The sequence below is a fragment of the Giraffa tippelskirchi genome, chromosome 4 (genome assembly GCF_054371585.1).
Source record: "Giraffa tippelskirchi isolate mGirTip1 chromosome 4, T2T-mGirTip1v1.2.pri, whole genome shotgun sequence".
Taxonomy (NCBI): Eukaryota; Metazoa; Chordata; class Mammalia; order Artiodactyla; family Giraffidae; genus Giraffa; species Giraffa tippelskirchi.
The window spans coordinates 127392243-127419656 of NC_137278.1; the positions used below are offsets into that span (position 1 = coordinate 127392243).

Consider the following 27414-nt stretch of genomic DNA (forward strand, 5'->3'; position numbering starts at 1 on the left):
CAGTCAATTTACTGTGTGTTTAAGGACAGATGGCATACCTATGCTGTACACACACACACTCTGATTCCAAATTGATCAGAGATGCCATCATTGCTGTTATTTTTTTTTTTTTTTGGCCATGCTACAAGGCTTGTGGGTTCTTAGGTCCCCAACCTGGCCTCTTGGCAGTTAAAACACAGAGTCCTAACCACTGGACCACCAGGAAATTCCCACTGTCACCTTTATAGAGCCAGAAAGAGCCATAGCTAGTGAAATAGTATTTCTGCATCTTGAGTGCAATCTCTGGCCCTCTTGCCCTCCTCCAGGCCCCTTCCAATACCCGAACTTCCTGTCTGAGATTGGTCATCCTTCCCAAGAGAGGGCTAGAAATGGCAGGCAAATCGTGGGGGTGGGAGGGAACGCCTGGCTCATCCTCAGCTCCTCACAGCCCCAGTCGGGTGTGCAGTGGGAATCCTGGTGTTCCAGGTCCCTCCCTGATGGGCTCCAGATGTGCTTACATCTGGGAAGGCCATCCCAGGAAGCTGACACTCCCCCCCACTGCTCCCACCCCGGATGGCTCTCTCCTCCAGCTTCCAGGCCCTTGAGCCCAGAAGCTCCAGACACTCCTCTCTTCTCTAAAGGTAGGCAACACAGGGGAGAAAAAGGATGGAAAATAATGGGGGTGGGGTGGGTGAGCAAATAAAATGAAGCCACTGTTTAGGACACCCCAGAGAATCTTATTTCCCTTTTAACTTCCTATGTGAAGTTGCTACATTTTGCTGTTGCCGTAAAAAAAAAAAAAAAAAAAAAGCAAAAAAGTAGAATAGAAAAACTGAAGGTTTGGAAAAGAAGACACTAGCTCGAATGACAGAAATTCCTTCCCGTTAATCTGCTTGTTCTGGACCCCTGGGTCTTGTACTTTTTTTACCCCAGTGTTCCCTTAGCCCTGCCCCTCTCCCATCAGTGCCCTTCCCCTAATCCCTGTCTCTCTGCTCCTCCCAAACTTAGTCCAACCTGGAAAAATCCCTAGTTTGGTCCCTAATGGAAATACCTGAGCACAATCTCAAGCCCTATGTTCAGAGCCCCAGAGCAAGAGAACTCCAGCATCCCAGGACTGGTCTTGTACCCAGGATGTCTAGCAAACATCCTTCATCCACCCCTCCAGTGCTCTGAGCAAAGTGGGGATGGTAAGGGGAGGGGAGTCTGGGTTTATCTTAGGTCGGGACATAGGGGAGGTGTTGCTCTCTGGATCAGACAGGGAGTGGGGATGGTGGGCGGTGACTCACAGATGATGGAGCCATCAGTTCCCCTAAGCAGAGACCTGAGTCAGGGTGGTGACAGAGCCTGAGGGTTCATATAGCCAGATCCTGTACTTTCCGATTTCTCTCTTGAACACACATACAGTGCAATGCTTCAGAATTTTTTTTTTTTTTTGGTCTCGATGCAGGATCTTAGTTCCCCAACCAGGGATTGAACCCATGCCCCTCGAAGTGGAAGCCCAGAGTCCTAGCCACTGGACCACCTAGGAATTCCCTCAGTGCTCCATCATTAGCAGCATCCAGACCAAGATTCCTGGGATAACCAGGATCCTACTCTGTTTCCCGAAATACCCTCCTCCCACCGCAGCTCTATACTCTGTATACCTATCCTTCCTTCCTTCTCCTCTGAAAGAACAAACTCTCTCTCATCCCCCCACCACAGGGCAGGAGGAGAGGGCCCCAAGAGACACAAACCTAATAAGCCACTCTGAGCCTTTGGTCCATTCAACTCTTCCCACTCTTTTTTTGCATCATATCACACCGAGAACATTAGATTTGTACCATCCCCAGAGTGAGAGAAGTTGTCCTGGCCAGAAGCCACCAGCCTGGGGTCTCTGGTGGTCCCAGGTCTTTCCAGGCTGCAAGGGCTAAGGAGGTTGATACCTGCCTCAACACACCAACAGCCCATCTGTGTGCACTACCAGAAATATCTCACTCCATCTATGCCACCCAACCAGGCTTCTTACAGGCTCCACGAGGCTCAAGATTATTCCCTGAAACCAGGATATCCAGCCTCCATGCGCTCAGAATTTCCAGGCAATCTGTGAACCTAGAAGAAGCAACCCAAGTCTTGCCCCCAGAGAAATCACACACACACACACACACACACACACACACACACACTCTTCCATCCAGTTTCAGAGGATTAATGAATTGTGTATCTAATTGTCCCCAACCCTATCCTAGGAACAATGGTCCTATGTTAAAGATCCCTGCTCCAAAATCTTCCCCCTATAGAAAATCAGCTCAGTTTAATTTTCCGGGTTTTTTTTAAATTATTTATTTATTTTTGGCTGTGCTGGGTCTTCATTGCTGCATGCAGGATTTTTCTAGTAGCAGCAAGTGGGAGCTACTCTCTAGTTGCAGGCTTCTCATTGTGGTGTCTTCCCTTGTTGCAGAGCAGAGCTCTAGATGTTCAGGGCCTTCAGTAACTAAGTGCCAGGGCTCAGTAGTTATGGCTCCAGGGCTTAGTTGCCCCGGGGCATGTAGAATCGGCCCAGATTAGGGATAGAACCTGTGTCCCCTACATTAGCAGGCAGATTCTTAACCCCTGGAGCACCAGGGAAGCCTCAGCCCAGTTTAGAGGACTAAACTAACAGTGCTGTGGGAAAAGCAGGGACTTTGGGATCAGTTGGGGTGAAATTTGGGTTGCTCTTGTCTTAGTCACTTCACTCTCTGAGCCTCAGTTTTTGTAATAGTAAAGTGAGTATCCTAATACCTCCAGTGCTGGATAATTCAGAAGATGAAATGGGATAAAGGCAGGTTAAAGGTCAAGCCCCAGGCCAGGCATATAGCATATGCTAAATAAACTATTAATAGTCCTCACCCTTCTCCCACCCTATTGAAACTTAGCATGGCTCCTGGCTCTAAAACTTTCACCTCTTTCCTAAACCCCTCTGTGGAAATGCAGTCTCCTGGTTCTAAGCTCCAGCCTTCAGGGCAGGCAGGCTGGTGACAGGAGTCTGGTGAGTATCCTGTCCTTGCCCTTCACCCTCTCTGCCCCTCTGTCAAGCAAACTGTGATTAATAATAATCAGTCATCACAGCAAATCATTCTTGCTGAGCAGTGAAGGGACAGAGGGTACCAGGGAGGTCAGATTTGAGAGAGGAAACAGAGATACACAGAGAAAAAGTTGACATGAGCCAGAGCATTTAGCGGGCAGTGGGCTAAGAGAAGACAGCATTGGATTTAGAGTCGAAACACTTAGGTTCTAGACTCACCACTAACTCACTGGCTAGCCACATGACCTTGGACAAGTCTCTTCATTTCTCTACACTCATTTCCTCTTCTGAAGGAGAAGGTTGGGTTGATGACCCCTAGGAACCCCCTCTTGGCTGAACTTTCTAAGCAAGCTCCCAGACCTGGAGGGCTACACTGAAGCAGCTCCAACTAGGAGGGGACCCCAAGTGCAGGTCTGACCCGGGGCAGAGGAAGGGAGGGCCAGGCAGAGACAGGCATGGTGAGAGGAAAGGCAGGAGGTGTTGGGGCCACTGGGAGAGGACTTATAAGGGCAGAGAGAGCCAAGAGAGGAGGGATATTGGGGAGAGGAGAAAAGCCAGCCAGAGAATGACTAAGGGGCTCCCGGTGTAAACAGGAGCAGGGAATGGACAGGGAGGGGGCCTGTTTGACTTGGCCAAGCTTGGGGGTGGAGTGGGGAGGAGAACTAGGGCAGGACGCTATGTCCCCTGTCCCTCACCAAGGCTCCTGGGAGGAGCTGAGTCACACACCTCCCTCCCTGTACCCTTCCCCACCCCCACCCAAGCTCCTAGACCTTGGGAAAATCTAGAGAGCTTGCGACTGGGCTGAAAAAGGAAAGAGTTGGGTTCACACACATGTGCTCTGCAGGGTTATACAGCAGTCGGGCTTCAACGTGTCTCCTCCCAGAGAGGGTCTCACCCTCTGAGGGTTTGAGTAGTTTTCACCTAGAGGTTACCTTCGCGGTAGTGCTGTGCTTTAAGATCCTGACCCGGAGATTCTTTGGGTTCCTCGCCTAAGAGAGGGTCAGGACCCGCAGATGTGAGAGTGGGACCAGAGCCAGCATCACCCCACAGTCTAACCAGCTGGCCTCTCCCTTGGGCTGCAGCTGACTCTGGAGAGGGGCTTTTAAAAAAACAGCTGGGTGCTCTGGGACAGGAAGTAGAGTTTGAGGAGGAGACTCCTAGCAAAAGAAAAAGCACTGATTCTTGGCGCTTGTATTCTGAGTCCCCCAAGCCAGAGTGGGGCAAGGGACTGGAGAAGAGAAGCGTCCGAGTTCCGGGGCGGGGGCTGGGGGGTGTGTGCGTATTATTCTGGAAGGGGTGGAGTCCTGCAGGAAAAAGACAGGAAGAGGGCTGGAAAGGAGAGGAGGTTAGGAGAGAATCTAGGCCCCTTGGTCCCCCTCCCCCAGACTGAGATAAAGACTAGAATTCTGAAAGGTGATCTCATCACACAGAGCCAGGACTGGGGGAAGGGGTGGGCAGGGGGGTCACTGCCTTCTCCTGCTTCAGTTGCTTCCTCTACATTCATAGGGAATCTTGGGAGAATGGGGTCCTAGGTTCCAGCTCCCAGGGCATAAGGGCAATAGAAGCCAAATTTTGAGCCCCTTTGCAAAACACTACCCCCACCCCGCCACCCCCACCCCGACCCCATCCCTTCCTACAAGTCTCCAGGTTTGTAGCAATCAGGCCAGTTTAATCAAGAAGACACAGAGGGGCCAAAGCAACCCCTTCTCTACCACCACCAGGCTCTTGGTCAACCTCCAGATTCTAGGAAGGGACTCTTACAGCCAAAAAGGGGGAGGCTTGGACCAGAAATCTCCTGGTGAGTAACTGCAAATTCCTGGACTCCTGGGTTTTCAATTCTAGCAACTTGGGGGTGCGTCGCGGGGAGCTGAGAGCAGTGTAGGTCCTCCATCAGATCAGGCTGACTGGGAGCACTCTGTACCTCAACTCCTGAGTCCCAAATCCAGCTGGCTGGAACCCAGGCACCCCGTGGCCCCGGAAGGCAAGGGGGAATCCCAGTTGGCCAGCTGCCAGAGGTGTCTCCTCTCTCTTTAGAACCCGGAGTCTCCTCCCTGAATTAGTGGGGGAGACCCCACACACATATTTCACACTCCCTCCGCCCTCCAGAGGTGATTCCTTTCCTCATTAGGAAATTCTCCACTCCCTTTTTCCGACTCCTTTTCCGAGCGTTTACGTTGTACATCTGGAAAGGATGCGAGAGGAAGGAGGGGGAAGCAGAGAGAAGGAGGGGGAGAGCCCAAACCCGCCCAGTCTGACCCAGTCCAGACAACCGGCCTCCAGCTGGGGCTGGGGCGAGGAAAGTGGAGAGGTGCGGGCCCCCCCACGCCCCTTCGGGGTGGGGGGCGCGGGCTCAGCGTTCCAGGGACCCAGGAATGCCCCCCCACCCGCCCCCCCGGCAGGCGGGGGGAGGGCTCAGCCGGGAGTTTGGCAAACTCCTCCCCGCGTTGAGTCATTCGCCTCTGGGAGGTTTAGGAAGCGGCTCCGGGTCGGTGGCCCCAGGACAGGGAAGAGCGGGCGCTATGGGGAGCCGGACGCCAGGGTCCCCTCTCCACGCCGTGCAGCTGCGCCGGGGCGCCCGGCGCGGACCCCGGTTGCTGCCGTTGTTGCCGCTGCTGCTGCTGCTCCTGCCGCCGCCGCCCCGGGTCGGGGGCTTCAATTTAGACGCGGAGGCCCCGGCAGTGCTCTCTGGGCCCCCGGGCTCCTTCTTCGGCTTCTCGGTGGAGTTTTACCGGCCGGGGACGGACGGGTGAGTTGAGGAGGGTTGGCGGCGGGCTGGCGGAGGGCGGGGGTGCGCGCCTGGAGACTGGGGGCGCGGCTGGAGTCTGGAGGGGACCGAGGCTTGAGTTTGGGAGGCGGAGTTTGGAAGAACTGGGGCTGGAGTTGGGGGCCCGCGCTAAAGTTGGGGGCCCGCGCTGGAGTAGGGAGGGGACAGTGGCCGGCGTGGTGGTGGGGGGGCAGGAGTTTGGGAGCGATCAGCGGAGAGACATGTGTGGAGTGGGGAGAGGACACGAAGCTGCAAGCTGGAGAAGTCTGGGCAGGGGTCTTGCGGCCAAGAGAGAGGAGGGCGCGGGAAAGGAGAGCGGAGGGTCTCTGGTTGAGGCTGGAGAACTGCGGAGACCGGAGGCGGATGAGGACGGAGAGGGGGCGCGGAGGCCAGGAGGCTTTTTGGAGCACTGGGGAACCCCGGGACCCCTGAGGGCCATTGTGCTCAGAGAGGACGAGTCGAAGCAGAATGAGCTCTGTGTGTGTGTGTAGTAAGAAGGAAGTCGGAGGCTGAAGGGGTCCTGGAGGTTAGATGGGGGCCAGCTTTATCCTCCCCTCCCCCCTCAACTGAGACTGGGAAAGACCCGGGAGGGGGATGGCTGCTCCCTCCCCTTCCTCCTCGGTCTCCTACTCCGCGCGCCACCCCTCACCCCATCTCTGTTCAGACGCGGGGATCCGGGAAGTTGGGAGAGTCCCGGGACTCTGGTCCTGGGGGGCGCTGGGGCTGGGGACTGGCTCAGCCAAGGGCGGGTACTGGGATGTGTCGGGAGGGGTGTGTGTGCGCGCGTGAAGGGGGGTGGGCGGTTTCCCTCTTCCTCTAGCTCTTAGGAGGAAGAGAAAAGCTGATTTCCTGTAGCTAGTCGGCTGGAGCTGAACTGAGACAGGGACTTATGGGGCTGGGGTCGGAAGCTGGGGAGACGCGGGCTCCGAGGGCCCAAGAGCGTCAGAACACAGGACCTCAAAGACCGGGAAGTCTCCAAGGAGGATCCCGGTTCCCAACTCAGCAGGGTAACAAGCAGCCTGGATCCTGTGTGCCAGGAAAACGGGGAGCCCACAGACTTGAGACAAGCTAGGCTACATAAAAACAAGGGTGTTTGCTTAAATGTGAAGAGTGAGGGGTAGTAAGAAGGGAAGGAAGCTGCTCCAGGACTGGGACAGGGACTCCCGGGTGCCAGGTGGACTGATCCTCGACCTCTGGAGGAGTCCTCTTTCTACATCTCTGGGCTCTGAGCCCACTGCTGCTTCTCATCATCACCCCCCACCACTGCCCTTCACCACCACCACAACCACCGCTGGTATCTAGGTTTGATAGGCTCTCTGTCAGAGGTGAGCTGTTTTTACACATACAGTTAGCTGGAATCTCCTCATTTCCTTTCCCTTTGGAGAAAAGGGGTTAATCTAGGTAATTCCACTTGGGTACAGGGACAAATTTCTCCTTTTTCTGGAGGACCTGAGGATGGGAAAAAAGAAAGATGGTTAGGCTCCAGCTGTTGGTTCTGGACTATTCAAGGTCCCCACCCAACCCCCACCCCACCCCCCTGGCCTCTTGCCCAAACCCCATTGCATCACCCTGGCCTGGAGTCTCTGCCAGGCCTGGCCTACCCCAGGCCCCCTCAAACTGCTTACCACAACCCTAATGGAGTAGAGAAGAGGGAGGGAGGGGATGGGATCCTTCCCCACATCAGGGCACCAGGGCTGGGGTCAGTTATCTGGCTCTTTATCTTCCTCTTACCCAACCCCCCACCTAACAAGAGTGTCATCTCCCTTTTAAAACACGCCTCTGAAACATCTGGACTTTCACACATTCCGGGTTCCCTAGGTGTCTGTTTGGCCCCTGGCCTGATCCTGGAGTCCCCAAAGGAGGACTAGAGCAGGACCCAGCGTTCTCAACCCCTCCCCCTACCCTTCTGCTCATCTCTCCTCCCAAGAGAACCCAGGTGTCCAGCTTGCACACCTCCCGCTCTCATTTTCTCTGTACAAAGCACTCTTAGAATAGGAACATTCCACCTCCCCAGTGACCTCCCTCCCCACCACAGCTGGGCCTCTGAGCCTTCCTCCCTGCAGGGGACAAACATAGCCCCTCACCTGGGGCCATCGCTGGAGAGGGAGGGCCTCAGTGTTCTCGGCCCCCTCCCTCACCTTTCATGGTGGAAACTGAAAGAGCATCAAAGGGCAGGGTAGGCATCGAGAGAAGTTCCACGGCAGGAAAGGGCCAGGCTTTAAGTCAGGTTGAGCTGGGTGTGTGTCCAGGCCCCACCACTTACTTGTTCTTTGTGTGACCTGGGGTGAGCTACTTAAGGCTTAAATCTTGGAACCTGATCTTCTCCTGAAAATCAGACACCTACCTTATGAGGCTGTTCTGAGGACTAATTGAGACAATATGTATAAAGGGACCTGGTCCACAGAGGGTGATCAATATACATGGGAGGCATGACTTTTATGAGGTACCTATTTTCTGTTTCTGGTTCCCTCCTCCCTGGACACCACCTAGTTCTTTGTCTAAGTTTTGCACCATTTCTTACTTGCTTTTAGTATTTGCTTATAGCAGTGATAGCTATAAGCACATTTCTTTGCATTTTCATACCAATTTTTCTGTTGGATCATTACAAAAATCCTTGCCTTAGACAGATGAAGCTTTATTGTCCCCATTGTGTGTATATATATGTATATATATATGAACTGAAGCTTCAGGAATCATAGAAGGTTAGAACTAGAAGTTTGTTTAGAGACCATCCAAGGGCAACCCATCATCTTACAGGTAGAGAATTCAAGTCTTGGAAAGGGGAAGTCAGTAACTTGGCCCAAGACATGCGCTTAATAGGTTCACCAGCCTTAGCCTACCTTCTTAGCCCTTTGTAGTACTGCCACAAGTAGAGGCAACTCTTCCTCCTCAGCCAGCCAGGCATCTCCCTGGAGAGTACACTGGGGGACCCAGAACCAGGTGTTTCCTCTGGCCTGGCCAGGGCTGCTGTAGGACCTGCAGGAGCTGAGTCCGGTCCGTTTGCTACTCTCCACCCCCGACCTTGTTAGGCCATCAGAGTCAAACAGTAACCATGTATTGAACAGGAACTTGGTTAATCAGAAGCCTGACTGGCGAGATAGTGGAGAGGAGGGGACAAATTGGCAACAGGGTAGACCAGGTAACAGGACTCCCGGCCTCTAGCTCTTCCATTGGAAAAGATTCTGAGTGATCCTGGACATGTGACTTTAGTTCTCTGGGACTTAGTTTCCCCCTCTGTACAATGAGGACATGGGACTGGATAAGCTGTATTTTTTGTTAAAGTTTTCTTTCTTCTTTTCCATCTTCCTTCCTTCCTTCCTTTCTTCTTTCTTCCTTCCTTTCTCTTTCTAATTCAAATGACATCTTACCAGGGCATTCTACATAAAACAGAGACAAGAGATTGCTCTGAAAGAAGAAGGGGAGCAGTGTCAGGACCAAAGTGGCTTCTGCTTACTCCATGTGGCAGCCCTGAGGCTTCTGCAAGAAAGTCTTCAATCCCGGAGATGCCCTCCTCGGTGCCCTCCAGCTGGGGCAGCCTGTGTCTCCAAGAACCAACTCTAGAATACCAGGGTTCTGAGGCTTCAGAATAAATTATGGCAATTATTTCTTCCCTTGGTCTCCATAGTTTGGACGAGTTTATCTGCCAAGCTGCGCTGAGGAAGGAATAATTAATTCCTTTTTCCTGTTTTTTATCAACTAGAAGTTAGAACAAGAAGACATCCATAGCTGCCAATCAGAGCTTCTGACCAATATGAGATAACCAGGTTCCCCACAGGAGTTGATATAATTACAGCCCAAAGCAAATACACTTGAGGTTTTAATTAGCCTGGGCTGCCTTATCAGGTAAACGCATGATTTCCGTTAGGCTTTCTGAAATAATGAAAATAGCCCAAGAAGGTTGTTACCTTCTTGGACCCCTAGTAGGATCCATCTGCTATAGGATTTAGGAAGCAGGAACTAGGAGTGGGAGAATAAGGATAAGCTATGTGAGGTGCCACTCCGGACACTGGGTGCCTTGCTCGGCAACGGGGGAGGGCACTATTTACTGGACTTGGAGGAGCTGGGAAGGAAGGGCCACTGCATCCTCAGTTGTAAGCCACAGGCGGCACGGGGGAAGGTCTAGGTTGGGATCTGTGTCCATCGCGTGTGTGCCAGACCCCTTGAACCTTCACTCGGCCACAGCCTAGGCCCCTGTCCCACAAGCCTGTGGGATTTATAAACCTTGTAAGGCCCCTCTCACACCTTCCCGCCCCGCCACAAACTCCAGGCTTCTTCCTCAGGCCAACCCAGGAACACTCAGGCTTTGCTTCCCCAACCCAGGGAAGTGGTGGGAGAATCAAGGGTGGGAGCAGGGTCCCTTGGCCAAGGCCTGGAAGAGTATCAGAGCTCCGGAAAACTTGGAGGTAACTAACCATTGCAACCTCTTCACCCTGAGGAAGCAGGAAAGGGTATTCCCAAGTCTCCACTGACCTAGTGCCCGACCCAGAACTCCTGTACCACTGCTGTTTTCTGGGGCTGCCTCTGCTACAGAGGGTTGCACCCCTCTCTCCTCCCCCAGCCCTGGGGCAATGCAATCTCTTTCCAACACCAACCTCACCTACTAGGCCTGGCAGCCAACCAGGTCACTGTGCCTCTGAGTAGCCAGCTCCCACCCACCCCCAACTGGCTGTACTGCCTGAGTGAGAGGGGTGGGGCCCAGCAGGCGGGTGGGAGACAAACGGAGAAGTGAGAGGTTGGAAACAGACAGGAAGCCACAGGCAGTAAACATTTCCTGTCCCCAGGGTAACCGAGGCTGGCACCCCACCCCCCATCACTCCAGGAACTCTCACTCTGGGCCTCTCCTCCTGTTCCTCTGGACCCTTTCTTCTCCCTCCTCCGTCCTCATCCTCTGGTCCAGCCACCCTCACTTCTGTCCTTTGGAGCCGCTCCCTCTGGTGTTCCCATTCCTATTCCTCTTGGACACCATCCCTTTGCCCCTCCCCTACTCAGTGTGTCTGCCATTGTCACCCATCCTGTCTTATCCCCCTGTCTCACACACCCCTGAATTTGTGATCTCTATCATAATCTCAGACTTGGGGACTCCTGGTAAGAAAGGCTGATGAAGGGATCCAAATATCAAGAAAAGGGTGGGTGTTGGGGGTTCTGAGATCTGAAAGGGGCTAGAATCCAACAGAGATAGAGAAGCCCAAGATGTGAGACAGAGAGAAAGACAGAGGGGGACAGACCTAAAACTAAAACCAAGAGAACAAGCACTCATAGGGCAGAGGAACAGATTGAGAAGCAGTGCCAGAGGCAGATACGGGAGGAGAGCAGAGGCCAAGGCTGGCAGGGATACTGGGTCAGTTGCCCCGGCTGCCAGATGCAGTCCTCATGGGAGACTCTGGAGGAGAAAGCCCAGAGGCTGCCAGCTGCACTGAGGCCTCAGAGGCAAAGGACCCTGGAGTGATAGAGACAGAGCCAGAGGCAGGAAGATTACCCAGGACCTTAACTCACACCACCCCATTACAGAGGACCCCCAGCAAAGGCAACCTTCTCCTCGTCATCTCAGGAGGAATGAGGCACCTGTCCAGAACTAAGACCCAGCAGAGCGAGATCTGAATTCAGACTTGAGGGATGGTGTATGGGAAAGGTGTTAAGAGGCTGAGACAGAGATCCAGCCAGGGTGGGGAGGTCCCACCAGAGCCCAGGGTGAGGGCAGGCCCAGGCCCCCAGGAACAATCTGTGTTCACCATCCTCCAGGGCCTCTCTCCGCTTCTATTGCCTGATTTCCAAGTCTCACATTTTTCTCCGGCTGGGCAGCCGGATGCCTGGGTCTTGCCCAGAGAAGGGCTTTGGCTTGGGAGCAGAGGGTAGGTAAAAGGACCCTGGGGTTCCAGGGGCTGCACCTCCGGTCTTCGCAGGTCCATAGGGGAGATGGGGAAGTTGGGGTCCAGGCCCTCTGGCCCCAACCCCTTCCCAGAATTGACTCTGGTTCCTTCTAATGACAGGGGAAGGTAGGAAAGGAGAGGGTGGGGGGAGGGGGAAGAGGGGCTGTGTTAGTGACAGCGGCACATGGGGACCGCCTGACTCCAGCCTGTGCCTCTGGCATCCGTGGCATCTTCTGAGATATAAATACAACTCGGGGGGCATCTATCCCACCCCCAGCCAGCCCCTCCCCGCCTGGGGAGACTGTAGAAGAGTTAGGAGCCCCTCTGAAATGACTCTCCTTTCCCCTCCGCAGGGTCAGCGTGCTGGTGGGGGCGCCCAAGGCTAACACCAGCCAGCCGGGAGTGCTGCAGGGCGGTGCCGTCTACCTCTGTCCCTGGGGCACCAGCCCGGCACAGTGCATCCCCATTGAATTTGACAGCAAAGGTAACCCGCTTTGCTTTAGTCGGGGAGGGACTAAAGGGTGGGACTGAGGCTGGGGGGCGGGGCCCGGGCGGGATCTAGAGCGCGGGGCGGAGCCTAACCAGTTCCAGGGCCTCGTGCTCTCGGGCTCTGGGACTCCGGCTCCGCGCAGCAGCGGTGCAGCGGCTCCCTGTGGCACTCACACCACGTTCTCAGTCCAGCCCAGCCCAAGGAGGGCGGGCATGATTCAGAAACATGTGGCTCTCATTTTCCCTGAATCACCCACACTCTGGGAGGCCAGGGCAGTAACACAGACAAAGACAGGGAGAGTCACAGAACCTATTCCGATTCTTTTAACTAAGCACTGACTAAGTGATAATGCGTGCCAGGCTCTGTGCTGTGTGCTGCAGGGGATTGAAACATGATTAAGCCACCGACCTCAGGGAGCTTAAGGTCCAAAGTAGATGCAGAGATGGACCAAGGGAGACAGGCTAAGAAATAGTAATAACAGCTACACTTGAAGAGCACTTGCTATGCACTGGACACTATTGTCGGCACTTAACACATATTAACGCATTTCATACTTTGAATGAGGGCATGAGGTATGATAATCCCCATTTTATAGGAAATGGGTTAAGCAACTTGTCTGAGGTCACACAGCTAGTAAAAGGTGGAACTTGAGCAGTCTGGCTCCATAGATCAACTGGGGTGAGGGGACAAAAGAGGAGAGCATCAAAAGACAGAGACGGGGGTGGGGAGGCGGTGTAAGAGCACAAAACCAATTGATTTTTTTGTTTTTTAAGTATATGTTTATTTATGTGGCTGCATCCAGTCTTAGTCGTGGCATTCGAGTAGATCTTTCATCGAGGTACACGGACACTAGTTGTGGTGCACAGGCTTAGTTGCTCTGAAGTGTGTAAGATCTTAGTTCCCTGACCAGGGATAGAACCCATGTCTCCTGCATTGTAAAGTGGATTCTTAACCACTGAACCACCAGGGAAGTCCCTGATGATTACTATTTTTTTAATCTGAAAGACAGGTGAGAAGCAAAGGAGTAAGAAAGGCTGTCTTAAGAAAGGCAGAGAGGGCTTTGAAGGATAGAGACAGACAGACAGATGCATGAACACATACACATACACAGACATAGGGCAGAGATCCAGAGGTGTAAGAAAGGTCAAGGACATAGAACAGGTGCTAAGACACAAGCCCAGGTATAGACAGAAGTGCACCCAGAGGGTTGCCCTCTCAGGAAATAGCCATTCTTCCCCACCTTATCACAAGCATCCTTGTCCCAGCTGGGTGAGGAGGCAAGCACATCAGGGGACTACAACTCGAGAAACCCCAGGTTCTGTGTGTGTGCATGTGTGCACACGTGGGTGTATGTGCACACATGCAGCAGAAGATGAGTCAGGCCACAACAAGCAGATTGTAAAGACCTTCCTCACTTTCCCTCCCATGAGTCATGGGCTCAGGGCTTGCAAGTACTGAGGTACCCCCAGGCTGAGGGCAGGGGCTGCTCTAAGGCTCAGCTGCCCACAGCTGGCATGACCCCACTTTCTCACTTCCCCAAGGCTCTCGGATCTTGGAGTCCTCAACATCCAGCCCAGAGGGAGGGGAGCCTGTGGAGTACAAGTCCCTGCAGTGGTTTGGGGCGACCGTGCGAGCCCATGGCTCCTCCATCTTGGTGAGGGCCCAGCAGGCTGAGTGCCGTGATGGGCAGGAGGGGTAGTGGTTGGGGATAACAGCACAGTGAGGAGGGAGGAAAGAGAGGCCCTGCTGGACTAAACCTGCCGCCTCCTCCTCCTGGGCCCTCCCAGGCCTGTGCTCCCCTCTACAGCTGGCGCACCGAGAAGGAGCCGCGGAGTGATCCCGTGGGCACCTGCTACCTCTCCACAGACAACTTCACCCGGATTCTGGAGTATGCACCCTGCCGCTCAGGTAGGGCAGGGGTGCCGTGAGTCCCGCATCTGCCTTCTCTGAGTCCCCACAGTCCCCCACCCCCCAACAGCCTTGATAGCCCACTGTCTGGTCCAAGGAGGTCCTTTCTAGGGCCCCCTCTCCCCCTGCCTTCCCCAAACTCTCTGCTCTTTCCTGCCTGACCCATCTGTGCAGAGCGTCTTCCCAACACCTTCTCCTCTTGCAGATTTCAGCCAGGAAGCAGGACAGGGTTACTGCCAAGGGGGCTTCAGTGCCGAGTTTACCAAGGTGAGAAGGGATCTGGGAGGAACCTGGCTGTGGGTGGTGGATGCAGGAGAATCAGGACCAGATGCAGACTCACCTTCTTCCCCTGAACAGACTGGGCGTGTGGTCCTGGGTGGACCAGGGAGCTATTTCTGGCAAGGTGAGTCCTTCCTCCACTGTCCTGCATCCGTCTCCTGCACCTGGCCTCTCATCCCTCTTCCAGCCCAAGATCACCATCCTTCCTTCCTCTGCCCCGTCCCAATACTCCTCTTCCTGTCCTCTGAGACTTACCCGTTCTCTCCCACCACTCTCCAAAAGCTTCCCCTCCTTGAACCAGACTTCTGAATATCTCCCCAGTCAGCCCCCAGCGCCCCACTCCCTGCCACCTCCTCCTCCGGCCATCCGCTCCTCATCCCCTTCCCCAGGCCAGATCCTGTCCGCCACCCAGGAGCAGATTGCAGAATCCTATTATCCTGGGTACCTGATCAACCCAGTTCGGGGGCAGCTGCAGACTCGCCAGGCCAGTTCCATCTACGATGACAGCTACCTGGGTGAGTGAGCAAATGGGGTGGGAGCTGCAGGGGGAGAACCTCAGGGGGCCCCTGTCCTCACTCACCCCTCACCTCCCTTCTCCCACCAGGCATCCCCAGCCCCCCACCCCATGTGTCATCTGCGGGCTGACTATGAAGGCTCAGTAGGGGTGGGGAAGGGATTGAGGATGGGCCAGGACAGAGGGGTCCCCAAAGCAAGAAACCTAATATCCATCCACCTGTCCCCCAGGATACTCTGTGGCTGTGGGTGAATTTGGTGGTGATGATAAAGAAGGTGAGTGTGTCCCCAGGCTGGGGCCAAGGGAGGGGGCAGATGGAGACCCCAGATCTGGAGCCCCAAGGACTGAGACATTTTTGTCTGACTCCCCTTCCCCTGCCCTTAGCCTGCAACCTTCTCTTCCCTTTCCAGACTTCGTTGCTGGTGTGCCCAAAGGGAACCTCACCTACGGCTATGTAAGGCCCAGCCTGACCCTCCCTTCCCTCACCCCCCTCCCCTGCCTAATCACAAAGAACCATGCATGGTGATTTGGGACGGTTCAAAAAGTGAATCAGAACACAGGCTCTTGGATCAGACCAGGATTCAAGTTCTGGCACTTACTCTGGATGAATCTGTGATTTATTCCTATCCCACTTCATTCCGTAAAAATCTTGAGTCTGCTTAACCTCTCCGAGCCTCACTCTTCTCTAAGTAATGGGATAATAATAGTTCTGACCTCACAAGGCTCTTGGAAGGATGAAGTGAGATAATGCACGTGAAAGTACTTAGTGAACTCTTAGGCAGGGTACAACTGTAGTTGTTATTATTAGACCATGGCGAGTGCTTTAAAAAGGATATAGATAAGAATGTCATAGGAGTCCATTCAATTACCAACATTTATTAGGGCAAGATATGAGATAAGAAGATGAATAAGACATCACACCCCATCTTGTACGGCTTCTAATCAAGTATGTAAGATAAGACATACATATGATCGTAATCTAGCGTGCAACTCCTGTGCATAAGCCCCTCAGTGCATCGGGCGCTGTCCACTCATGATTTCTATTCTTCCCAACAAGCTTATCGGGGGAGATATTACCAGTCACATTTTACACATGAGAAAGCTGAGACTCGAAGAGACCAAGTAAGTTGTTTAAGATCACCCAGTTAGTAAGTGGCTGGATAGAGATTTAAAACCAGGCCTGTCTTATTCTAAAGTCAGCGTTCTTTCTGCACTAACATAAATTTCAGAAAAGTGGTTAAGATGATACAGCAGTTTAGGGGGAGTAATAACCTCCTTTCTAGGGTGGGGATGGATCAGACAAGGTTCTATGAAAGACCAGAGGAGATGAGGAAAGAGAGCATCCTAAACAGGAGCATGAGAAGGGCATGGAAGGAAAGGGAAACAATTCAGGCCAGTTCAGCATGGGCTGATTGACGATAAAGAAACTAAAGAGAGATTGGGGGATTCCTTGGTGCTCCAGTAGTTATGAATCCATGCTTTCAATGCAAGGGGTCTGGGTTCAATCTCTGAACATAAGGGAACTAGATCCCTTATGTCACAACTAAAGATTCTGCATGCCACAAGACCCAGTGCAGCCAAATAAACAAAAAAAGAGAGGCTGGGCAAAAACAGATAGGTTGGATCCAGATTCTCCAGGGCCTCAGAGGACAAGCCAATAAGCTGAGATTGGGCCATGGCTGCGGGGAACCACCACGAATTTCCAAGCCACCAGTGTCCCTCCTAGACCAGCTCTAGGGTGATCAGTCTCGGTGCCATGGGGAAGGGCATTGAGGGGAAGGGAATGTCCAAGGCAGGGGGAAACCAGGGCTTTCTCTAGCATTCCTTGGGGAGGGCTCACACCAGAGGAACAGCAGCAAGACTAGGGAAGAGAATGAGGAGTCAAGAGACCAGTAGAGCCCATCACTAAGGGGTAATATGGGGGAGACATGAGTGTATGTGGTTTGGGAGGGCTGGGGCATGAGACTTCAATCATTCAGCTAATAATTAGTGAGTGTCTGCTCTCATCAAGCATGACTTTAAGCTCTGGGGAGAAAGCAAAGAACAAAACAGCTCCTGCCTTCACTGATCTCACATTCTAGTAGGTAGATCAGATGCACAACAGACAGATAAGTATAGAATCTGTCAGTAGTGGCTGATAGGTGACATGGAGGAAAATAATGAAGTCCACATGAGATGGAGCTACCAGTATAGAGATAAGATTATGGTGAAGGCAAAGCAAGAAGGGAATTATGGGACAAGTGGTCTATGTCTCCAAGGAATGACTGCCCCTGGGTATCCTGTACCCATTTGTCCTCCATCCATCTGAGTCTGGGATCAATGGGTATATCTCCTCATCCCCAGGTCACCATCCTTAATGGCTCAGACATCCGGTCCCTCTACAACTTTTCAGGGGAACAGGTGAGGACACCCCCTCTACAACCCAGCTTTGCCCTCTGCCAACCAAGCCCTGGCCCTGAGTCAGTAAGCTCAGCCCAACTTCTCAGGCACCCTGGAGTCCCTGACTTCCCCCCACAGCCCTTGTTGATTGACTCCCTGGTACTGACCCGCTGCTGCCACTCTGTCCCCTCCAGATGGCCTCCTATTTTGGCTACGCAGTGGCTGCCACAGACATCAATGGGGATGGGTGAGTAGTGGAGAAGGCACAGCAGTGCCCTCCCCAGGGGCGAGGAGTGGGGGTGGGACAGAAAAATGCAAGGAGAGTTCCTCCCTGGATTCTCCTCCTGCCTGCATACCCTTGGCTCAGGGGCAAGGAGAGAGGTGAGCGCCAAAGGCCAGAAGATCTCAGGTCTTTCCCTTGGGTGGGAAAGAGCCGGGAATCCAGGATGCCTGGGCTTTCCTGGCGCTGGGACTGAGGAGGGGAGGGGGAAGGGCAGGGTCTCAGGATGCCAGTGTTTCCCCTATCCTCAGGCTGGACGACTTGCTGGTAGGGGCACCCCTGCTCATGGAGCGGACAGCTGATGGGCGGCCACAGGAGGTGGGCAGGGTCTACATCTACCTGCAGCGCCTGGCTGGCATGGAGCCCACGCCCACCCTGACCCTCACTGGCCATGATGAGTTTGGCCGGTTCGGCAGCTCCCTGACCCCCCTGGGGGACCTAGACCAGGATGGCTACAATGGTGAGCACCGTATGAGCTCAAGTGGCTGAGGAGGAGCCAGGGGCCTGAGTCAGAAGGGATCTGGGGAGAGGTGACTGTCAGATAAGATAACCAAGACACCCCAGCGTCTCTTGGAGGATTTTAATCCCAATGTCTAGATCTTGGGGCTTGAAGAGTTTAGCATACTGGGAATGACAGGTGGGAAAAATAGGATCCTGGGTCCTGGGGTCTGGTGGTAGAGATTTGAATTCCTGGAAGCCTGGTCTGCTGACTGGTGTGTGTTGTGTGTCTTGCAGATGTAGCCATTGGGGCTGCTTTTGGTGGGGAGAACCGGCAAGGAGTGGTGTTTATATTCCCTGGGGGCCCAGGGGGTCTGGCATCTAAGCCTTCCCAGGTTCTGCTGCCCCTGTGGGCAGCTGGCCACACGCCAGACTTCTTTGGCTCTGCCCTTCGAGGAGGCCGAGACCTAGATGGCAATGGATACCCTGGTGAGTGGTGCCCGAGGCCCCTTTCAACTTAGAATTCCCTTGTCACAGACCCCCTGGCCTCTCTAATGTATTTGCCTAAGCTCCTGGGTGCAGTTCTAGGATGATGCCACCAGATGGCGATGCCCCCTCACTTCAGCCTCCTTGAACAATGCTGCTAGAAGGGGTTGGGAAGAATTCTGTTTGGGGGCCTGCTGTAAGGGGTAGTTTCTTTTGATTTCTTGCAGATCTGATTGTGGGGTCCTTTGGTGTAGACAAGGCTGTGGTATACAGGTATGAACTCGGGCAGGGGGCACCCTGGGAGACACGGGAACTGGGGGATTTCTCAATAGGGCTGAGTTTGGAGAAGTGTACAAACTGGGATCCTGGGGCTTGGGCATCAGTTTTCTGTGCCTTAGTTCTTTGATCCCCACATCCACTCTTGGCAGGGGTCGCCCCATCGTGTCTGCCAGTGCCTCCCTCACCATCTTTCCTGCCATGTTCAACCCAGAGGAGCACAGCTGCAGCTTGGAGGGAAACCCTGTGACTTGGTGAGTGGGGGGTGGGGGGGTGGGAGATTGCAGGATGGAGCCTGGGGGTACCTCATCTGTGCCTGGAAGTGGGGAGGGAGAGCAGGCCTTTGAAAGGGGGCACATGGGACTGTCCCAGTCCGGGTCTGTCTGGGAGGCAGGCAGAGAATACGATGCCTGTTCCAGTTGAATACACCAGCTTTCCTTTTGGTCCTCTAGCATCAACCTCAGCTTCTGCCTCAATGCTTCTGGAAAACATGTTCCTGACTCCATCGGTGAGGGAGACTGCCTGAACCTTTCAGGCACTGGGGCAGGGGTGGAGGGGCTGGGGACTTGGGGGCCTCTTTTCTCTCTGGATAAATTAGGAGGGAGGGGAAGATGCTCCTTAATGTACATGCATGGCCACAGGCTTCACGGTGGAGCTCCAGTTGGACTGGCAGAAGCAGAAGGGCGGAGTGCGCCGGGCGCTGTTCCTGGCCTCCCGACAGGCCACCCTGACCCAGACCCTGCTCATCCAGAACGGGGCTCGGGAGGACTGCAGAGAGATGAAGATCTACCTCAGGGTAGGGGCAGGAGGGAGGGGCGTGGACTGGCTTGGGGAGGGTGGCCACATAGAACTGGGGACCCCTCCTGAAAGTGGGGACTGGGAGATTCCAGTGAAGGTCCTGGGACTTTGGGAGGCTGGGGAAGGGTGCCTTTCTGTCCGAGGAGCTGGGAACCAGGCCGCTTCAGAAGCAATAAGCACAGTCATTTGGACACCTAAATTCTTGAGGGTCTTGCGTGGACAAAGGGAGATGTGAGAGGATGAGGAGCAGGGCCGCCAAGTCCCCTGTGTCCCCTGACTCTGTGAACCCTCCCCCCTGCCGCCCCAGAACGAGTCAGAGTTTCGAGATAAGCTCTCTCCGATTCACATCGCCCTCAATTTCTCCCTGGACCCTCAAGCCCCAGTGGACAGCCACGGCCTCCGGCCAGTTCTACACTACCAGAGCAAGAGCCGCATAGAGGACAAGGTGAGGGCAGGGTGGGGAGACAGGCCGGGAGGAGAGGGGGCTGGGCCCCTGGGGATGGGGCCCTGGAGCGGGGAGTCAACAGCTTGGGAGGCAGTCGCAACTCCCCCTCTCAAGGCTGCCCTGCTCCCCAGGCTCAGATCTTGCTGGACTGTGGAGAAGACAATATCTGTGTGCCAGACCTAGAGCTGGAAGTGTTTGGGTAAGTGAAGCCTGACATCAGGCTGGGGGGTTCCAGATGCTGAAGTCGCCTAGCAGGACACTTGGTGCTTGGAAGCACCTGGCACGTGGAAAAGTAGAAGAGGAACATATCAGCTGGCTGTGTGACCTTGGGAAATTACTCAGCTTCTTTGTATAGTGGGAATAATAGCATCTATTTCTCTAGCTTTTTGGAAGAATTAAATGAAATAATCTACATAAAGCATCTAGCTTAGTGCCTGCCATAAAGCTGGAAGTCAGTGAACGGTGTCTATTATTATTATATTGTTATCATTATGGCCCATTGTCTGGCTTGAGGATTAATTCTCCAGTGTCCCTGACCCCTGTGTGTCCCCTCCAGGGAGCAGAACCATGTATACCTGGGCGACAAGAATTCTCTGAACCTCACTTTCCACGCCCAGAATGTGGGTGAGGGTGGCGCCTATGAGGCAGAGCTTTGGGTCAAGGCCCCTCCGGAGGCTGAGTACTCGGGACTTGTCAGACATCCAGGGGTGAGTGCAGACCCACAGGCGGGGCTTGGGAGGAGACCCTGCCAGAGGGACACTGAAGCCTTACCTGCACCCACCCCACCTCCAGAACTTCTCCAGCCTGAGCTGTGACTACTTTGCTGTGAACCAGAGTCGCCTGCTGGTGTGTGACCTGGGCAACCCCATGAAGGCTGGGGCCAGTGTAAGTCTGGGACCATCTCACCCCGAGCTGAGCTGGGGGGGAGGGAAGGAAGGCTGCAATCAGTGTGTGGCAGACGCCCGGTCTAACAGCCCGCTTGTCCGTCCTCCCTGTCCTGCAGCTCTGGGGTGGCCTTCGGTTCACAGTCCCTCACCTCAGAGACACTAAGAAAACCATCCAGTTTGACTTCCAGATCCTCAGGTAGGGAGGGGGCAGGGCAGGGGCGGAGTCTCGTGCAAGTGACATTCTGGCTGGGCTCTAGAACCATCAGAGTCTCTCCTCCATCCCACAGCAAGAATCTCAACAACTCGCAAAGCGACGTGGTTTCCTTCCTGCTCTCGGTGGAGGCTCAGGCCCAGGTCTCTCTTAACGGGTCAGTGCCCGGGCAAAATGGGGCGTCTCTGGGAAGGGAGACGGACTTCTAGCAAAGGAGGCATATGAAATGGGGTCCCTTCCACTGTCCTCTAAACCACCCTTCTCTGCAGTGTCTCCAAGCCCGAGGCAGTGCTATTTCCGGTGAGCGACTGGCATCCCCAAGACCAGCCGCAGGAGGAGGGTGACGTGGGCCCTGCTGTCCACCATGTCTATGAGGTGAGCGGGCTGCTGGGAATGGAGGGCGGGGCTAGAATGAATGACAAGGAAGGGGGAGCTAGTATGAGTGACAGACGGCTGGGCCCAGCCTGAGGGGCTGAGGGGAAGGGGGGAAGGGAGAGGTAAAGGCCTGGAAGGGATCAGTGAGAGACTGGCCAGCTGAGGGACTTAGAAGGGGAGGATGGAGCCACATCCAGGAGAGTTGGCTGGAAAGGATTTCATCTCTGCCCGTTGATTTCCTGCCTCACTCCTGAGACTCAGAGCAGGGAAGAGTGGGCCACTGGGACCCAGGTCTCAACAGGGCAGAATCGCTCCCTCCCTTCCCATGATGACTGTGCCTTCCTCTCCTCAGCTCATCAACCTGGGCCCCAGCTCCATTAGCCAGGGCGTGTTGGAGCTCAGCTGTCCCCATGCTCTGGATGGCCAGCAGCTCCTCTACGTGACCCAGGTCACAGGACTCAGCAACTGCACCACCAGTCACCCCCCCAACCCAGAGGGCCTGGAGGTGAGGGGCCTGGGGACTGGCCGGGAGGTGGGGGGGACCAAGTCAATGGTAGTTGGGGAAGGTTGCATGGACCTGGAAGAGCTAATGAGGATGTGTCTGGAGCTAGGACTTGGGCCACTGGAAGGCAGTCAGAAGTCCCACAGACCCCTTGAGGCCCTGGGAGGGGAAAAGATTATTTTAAGCACTACACTTCTGTCTTTCTGCCTGAAGAATCCTTCCCTGACTCCATGCCCTGGCATACTCCTAGGGCCGAGCTCAGCGTCACCCTCTCTGGAAAGCCTTCTTCAGACCCACTCCCCTAGACCCCAGTGTCTGTTTTAAAGTTCATTTTATTCACAGACAACATTTAAATTAAATGATTGACTGTACAGAACCATGTTACCGGCTCAGGAAATATCACAGTACCCAAAATTCACAAGGTCCCTACTCTCATGGAGTTAGAGGAGGGTAATAAACAATAAGGCTTCCCAGGTGGTACAGTGGTAAAGAATCTTCCTGTCAATGCAGGAGATGCAAGAGACGAGAGTTCTATCCCTGGATCGGGAAGATCCCCTGGAGTAGGAAATGGCAACCCACTCCAGTTTTCTTGCCTGGGAAATCCCGTAGTTAGAGGAGCCTGGTGGGGCCACAGTCCATGGGGTCACAAAGAGTCAGACATGACTGAGCATGTGCACACAATAAACAATAAAAATTAAAAAGAGAAAGGAACAGATATCGAAAAGTGATGAAAGTGCAGTGCTCACATGCTGGGGTGGGGTGGAGCTGGGAGCCTGTTTGAGTTGAATCATCAGGGAAAACCTCTTGAGGAGGGAACAGGTGAATTGAGTCTGAAAGATAAGGATGAAACTGCTTGTAAAGACTCAAGAAAGAGTATTCCAAGCAGAGGGAACAGCCAGTGCAAAGGCCTCAAGGCAGAGACAGTGCCCTAATTATTTACTGACACATCGCCTCCTCCTAAACTCCAGGGACCAAATCTCATTCATTTCCGTATTTCAACAAGGAGTTTACTGCCTTGCCATAGGAGGTGGTCAGTTGCATGGATAGAAGACCAGGTCAAACCTGCTGCAGACCCCGGATGCAGGCTAACTCAGATGCTGTAATGATGTGGGAGAGGCAGCTAATGGTCTCTTTCCTCTTCCAGTTGGATCCCGAGGGTTCCCAGCACCACCGGCTGCAAAGACGGGATGTTCCAGGTCGGAGCCCTGCCTCCTCAGGGCCTCAGATTCTGGTAAGTTGTCCTGGGACTGAGGTCTGGGCCCAAGTGTTGAGTACCTCTGTGGGTCTTCAGAGCCACCAGAAGGGCAGAACTCACGGTTCAAGCCTCCTATTTCTTCCCAGAAATGCCCAGAGGCAGAATGTTTCAAGCTGCGCTGCGAGCTGGGGCCACTCCACCGGCAAGAGAGCCGAAGTCTGCAACTGCATTTCCGCGTCTGGGCCAAGACCTTTCTACAGGTGAGGGAGCCTCACCTCAGTCCTGACCCCTGACCCCTGACCTTCAGGTCTGCTGGACTGACCCCCGCTTTCCCCACTGCCCTAGCCACCCGCTTTGGTGATTGGGACCCAGGCAGCCCTGCTCCCCTTCCTCACCGTTGTTTGGACAGGGCTGTGTGTCCTTGGCGACACCTAGTGGCCTCACTGGGACTGACAGCTTCTCTTTTCTGGCCCATTCAGAGAAGGGGAGGGCTGGAAGGAGACCAGCCGGCAAGTAAGGACAGAAAGACAGAGACAGAGACGGAGGGTGAATCCATCGTGGAGAGGCAAGCAGATGTAGAAACAGGAAATAGTAGTCATTTGTTGAGTGCACACTATGGGCTAAACATTGTCCTAGGTACTTAACCTATATTAATGACTCAAAAAATTTTTTTTCTATTGAACATGCCGTTATCTAATTATCCACTATTCAGTTATAACTATTTAGTTACATATTTATTTTCTCTTATAAGGAATGTAGAGAGAGATTCAGAGAATGAGTTCAAAATAGGGAAAAATTATAACCAGAGCCAGAAATTGGGGAGCCCTATGTCCTCCAGATGCCAAGAGGGGTCACCCTGAATACCTTTTCCCCACCCACAGCGGGAGCACCAGCCATTTAGCCTTCAGTGTGAGGCCGTGTATGAAGCCCTGAAGATGCCCTATAAAATCCTGCCTCGGCAGCTTCCCCAAAAGGAGCTGCAGGTAAGTCTAAGGCCAGCAGGCTGGGCCAAGGAAGACAGAGTTCTGGGCCTGGCACGAGGACTGGGACATGACGGGGGCTGGCCTGATTATGGTAACAAACATTGATTGAGCATCTACTATGTGCCAGGCACTGTGCTAAGTCCTGGGAATCCAATGATAAGCAAGATGGACAGGGCAGTGAGAAGACAGTGTGACAAGGGTCAGCATGTATATGGGACCACATCATAGGGACACCTGAACACAGACTTGCAGAACTGGGAAAGGCTTTCTGGAAGAAGCGATGTTTAAGTAAGACCTGAAGAATCCATTGGATCTACCAGGCTAACCGGTCAGGAAAGGAATCTTTTCTGGGGAGAGGAAATGAGCAGGTATGAAGGCCAGAAAGAAACAGTAACGCACATTTTAGAAACTTGAAGTTCAGAATTCTGTTAGCCTAAAATGGGAGGGGGAAGAGGGTCTAAATCTAGTGGCAAGTGGGAGCCAAGTGTAGGGTGAGAAGAACCAATGGCTTTTCAGTGACCTCTTGTGGCTTGCTCCCCAGGTGGCCACAGCTGTGCAGTGGATCAAGGCAGAAGGCAGCCACGGAGTCCCTCTCTGGATCATTATCTTAGCCATCCTCATTGGCCTCCTGCTCCTCGGTCTGCTCATCTATATCCTCTACAAGGTCAGCCACATCCTACTCGACTTGGCCTTCTCTCACCAGGTTCTGCCCTTGACCCAGCACACTCCCTAGTATCTGCCTCCAGACCAGTTCTCCAGCCACATGCATCCCCTCTGGACACGGCCCATACCATCCCTTCTTTCATTCTACAGCCCCTAGCTTAGAAAGAGTTCTCTTGACTCAAGCTGATAACTTTACCAATACTTTGAAAATCAAGGTGACTCACAAGTGGCCAGTGTGTGGCATATGTGTGTGTCACCTCCTTCAGAAACCCATGGTAGCCGTCACTAATTGATCATATTCTAGCAATAGCCTCAATCCTTCTCAAGAGGCAGCCACTTCTAGGCAGCGAGACTTCAAATCTGTTTGCCATCCCTGGCTTAACTGGGGACATTTTTACAACACCAAAGCACCGCAGCCTAAGCCCTCCTGGCCCATTAAACCTCTTGGAGAGGTAGTCGTCACAGCCTGAATTTGGGCCACTTTTGCAAGATGGGGAGATTGGAAGCACTGAAGTCATTTTCATCCCCTCCTGGGATAAAATCTGCAGAGAAGTAACTCAGTTCTCCCTCCTTTCTTCTCATTAGCTCGGATTCTTCAAACGTTCCCTACCGTACGGCACCGCCATGGAAAAAGCTCAGCTCAAGCCTCCAGCCACCTCTGATGCCTGATTCCTCCCAATCTTGAAGGCCCAGTCCCCCCGCCCTCAGTCTACTGACAGGGAGGGGGCTGGGCGCTTCCTGAAGGTGCTGAGGGCCAGGGAGAAGCTCCTCTCCCCAGCCCAGAGACATACTTGAAGGGCCAGAGCCGGGAGATGAGGAGTTGGGGATCCCCTCCCCCCATGCACTGTGAAGGACCCTCGTTTACACATGCCCTCCTCATGGATGAGGGAACTCAGATCCAGGGACAGAGGCCCCAGCCTCCCTGCCACCTTTGCATTTTGGAGAATTTCCTGAAAACACCTTGGAACCAGAACTAGGGGATCCAATCCCAGTTCTCTGTCTCAGATGTGGCACCAGGACTTCCTGTCCAGCTCCAACCCGCAGAGATCTGTCGTCGGCCTTGCCAGAGATCCACAGGAAGCCCCCAGCTAAGAGCCTGGAACCTGGGGAGCGAGACACGGCAGCTCTGGACAGCCCCCACCCTGGTGGGCCAACAAAGAACACTAACCATGGATGGCACCCCAGGCCCAGCTCAGGACAGATCCCACACCAGGATCCACGCTGGCCCAGAAGCAGCTCCAAGGGGAACCAGAACTTTCACAGGGCCAAGTCGAACCTGGGGCCTCTGGGGCCTGAAGTTCATCTGGGACCCAGACTCAGACGTTGGTAACCTAACTAGGCAGATCCAGGACATTTGAGCCTGCTCCAGACCTGGGCCTGGAGACCAAATCCACCTCTGACTCAGGAGAGGTCAGGAATTGCCCAGGACCCTGAAGGGGCCATGATGGTAACAGATCTGGAACCTTAACTCTGGCTGGACATAGGCCCTCTCAGTCCTCCGCAGAAAGGGGGAGCCTGCTGTCCCAGGCCTGTGGGTTTGGGTTCTGCCTGCCAGCTGCACTGACGCTGCCCCTCCTCTCCCTACCCAACCCTCCCCTCACCTCGGCTCCGGACACCCGGGACTTATTTAAACTCTGTTGCAAGTGCAATAAACCCGGCCCGGTGCCCCCACTGATCAGAGCTGGAATCTGTCCTCTCCTTACTCTTTCCAGATCTTTCATGGAACCAGACCGCTTGGTGGAGAGGAAATGTTTCTTGCAGTTTCTTTCCACTGGGAGCCAGGAGTATGACCCCCAGGAACTGTGGAACTAGTTTTAGGGTTATCTTTTCTTACATGGAAGAGATGATGGAACGGGTGAAAGCAGGGCTTGACTCCTGCCCATCCCCCAGCCCCACCAGATCTGATCCCAACACCTCTAAGAGAACAGGGAGAGGAATTCCTTCTCTTTGGATTTGAGGGTTAGGGCAGAATACAAAGAAAGGGAGAGGTCAGAGCTGAAGGTGGAGAAAGATGGCCCAGAAGACTCACTTGGGCTTCCCGAAATTACAGTAATGAAAAGGGTTGAGAGAAAAGGCCACAGAACTAAATCAGAAGAAGGCCAGTTGGGTTTGTGTTTTGTTTTCATTACCCATTGTATTCTGATGGGTAGAGAGAATGTTAAATAGTTTACATACATTATCTCATTTGATTTCTATCAAATTAAATGTGCGAGGCAGGCACAATTAACCCCATTTACACGAGGGGAAATTGAGGTCCAGAGAAGTTATGTAACTTGCCCAAGGTCACAGAGTCTAATTCAGCCTTGCCTGACTGTGAAAGCCCACATTCTTAACCAACATGACATAGGGTTCAGGTCTTTGCAGATGAATTAAAGTGAGGGAACCCCTCAGCATCCTCTGTCTCCTTGAGGCCTATTCTAAACTAATGTCCAGCAAGAGCATGGGGAGGGGTGCTGAAATTCTAATGGGATTCTTAGAAGCAAAGGTGTCTATGTCCTGCTAGACCGAGGTCAGCCACCAGAGGGCAGCACAGTCACAAATTTATGGGAATTTGGGGAAGGGAGGCTATGTATGAGGTCTTCCTCGTCCTTTTCCCCCATCAACAGGACAGTTCTTATTAACTTAGGCTCCTGCCTCACAGTTCAGCATGATCTC

At 53.7% G+C, this 27414-nt stretch overlaps 1 protein-coding gene across 1 annotated transcript; it reads left to right on the top strand.

Moving 5' to 3' along the window:
- Nucleotides 1–5516: 5516 nt before the first annotated feature.
- Nucleotides 5517–26439, top strand: ITGA5 (integrin subunit alpha 5). The gene is made up of 30 exons (XM_081483636.1): nt 5517–5765; nt 12004–12134; nt 13682–13794; nt 13928–14048; nt 14254–14315; nt 14406–14451; nt 14717–14842; nt 15072–15116; nt 15252–15295; nt 17185–17241; nt 17415–17467; nt 17752–17960; nt 18236–18427; nt 18652–18697; nt 18853–18954; nt 19153–19208; nt 19342–19496; nt 19806–19943; nt 20075–20142; nt 20500–20650; nt 20736–20828; nt 20947–21026; nt 21118–21198; nt 21311–21416; nt 21769–21921; nt 23063–23149; nt 23260–23373; nt 23995–24096; nt 24638–24760; nt 25345–26439. Exons 1-30 carry the CDS (start codon nt 5539–5541, stop codon nt 25426–25428), a joined length of 3165 nt encoding a protein of 1054 aa, XP_081339762.1. The 5' UTR covers nt 5517–5538; the 3' UTR covers nt 25429–26439.
- Nucleotides 26440–27414: the final 975 nt, after the last annotated feature.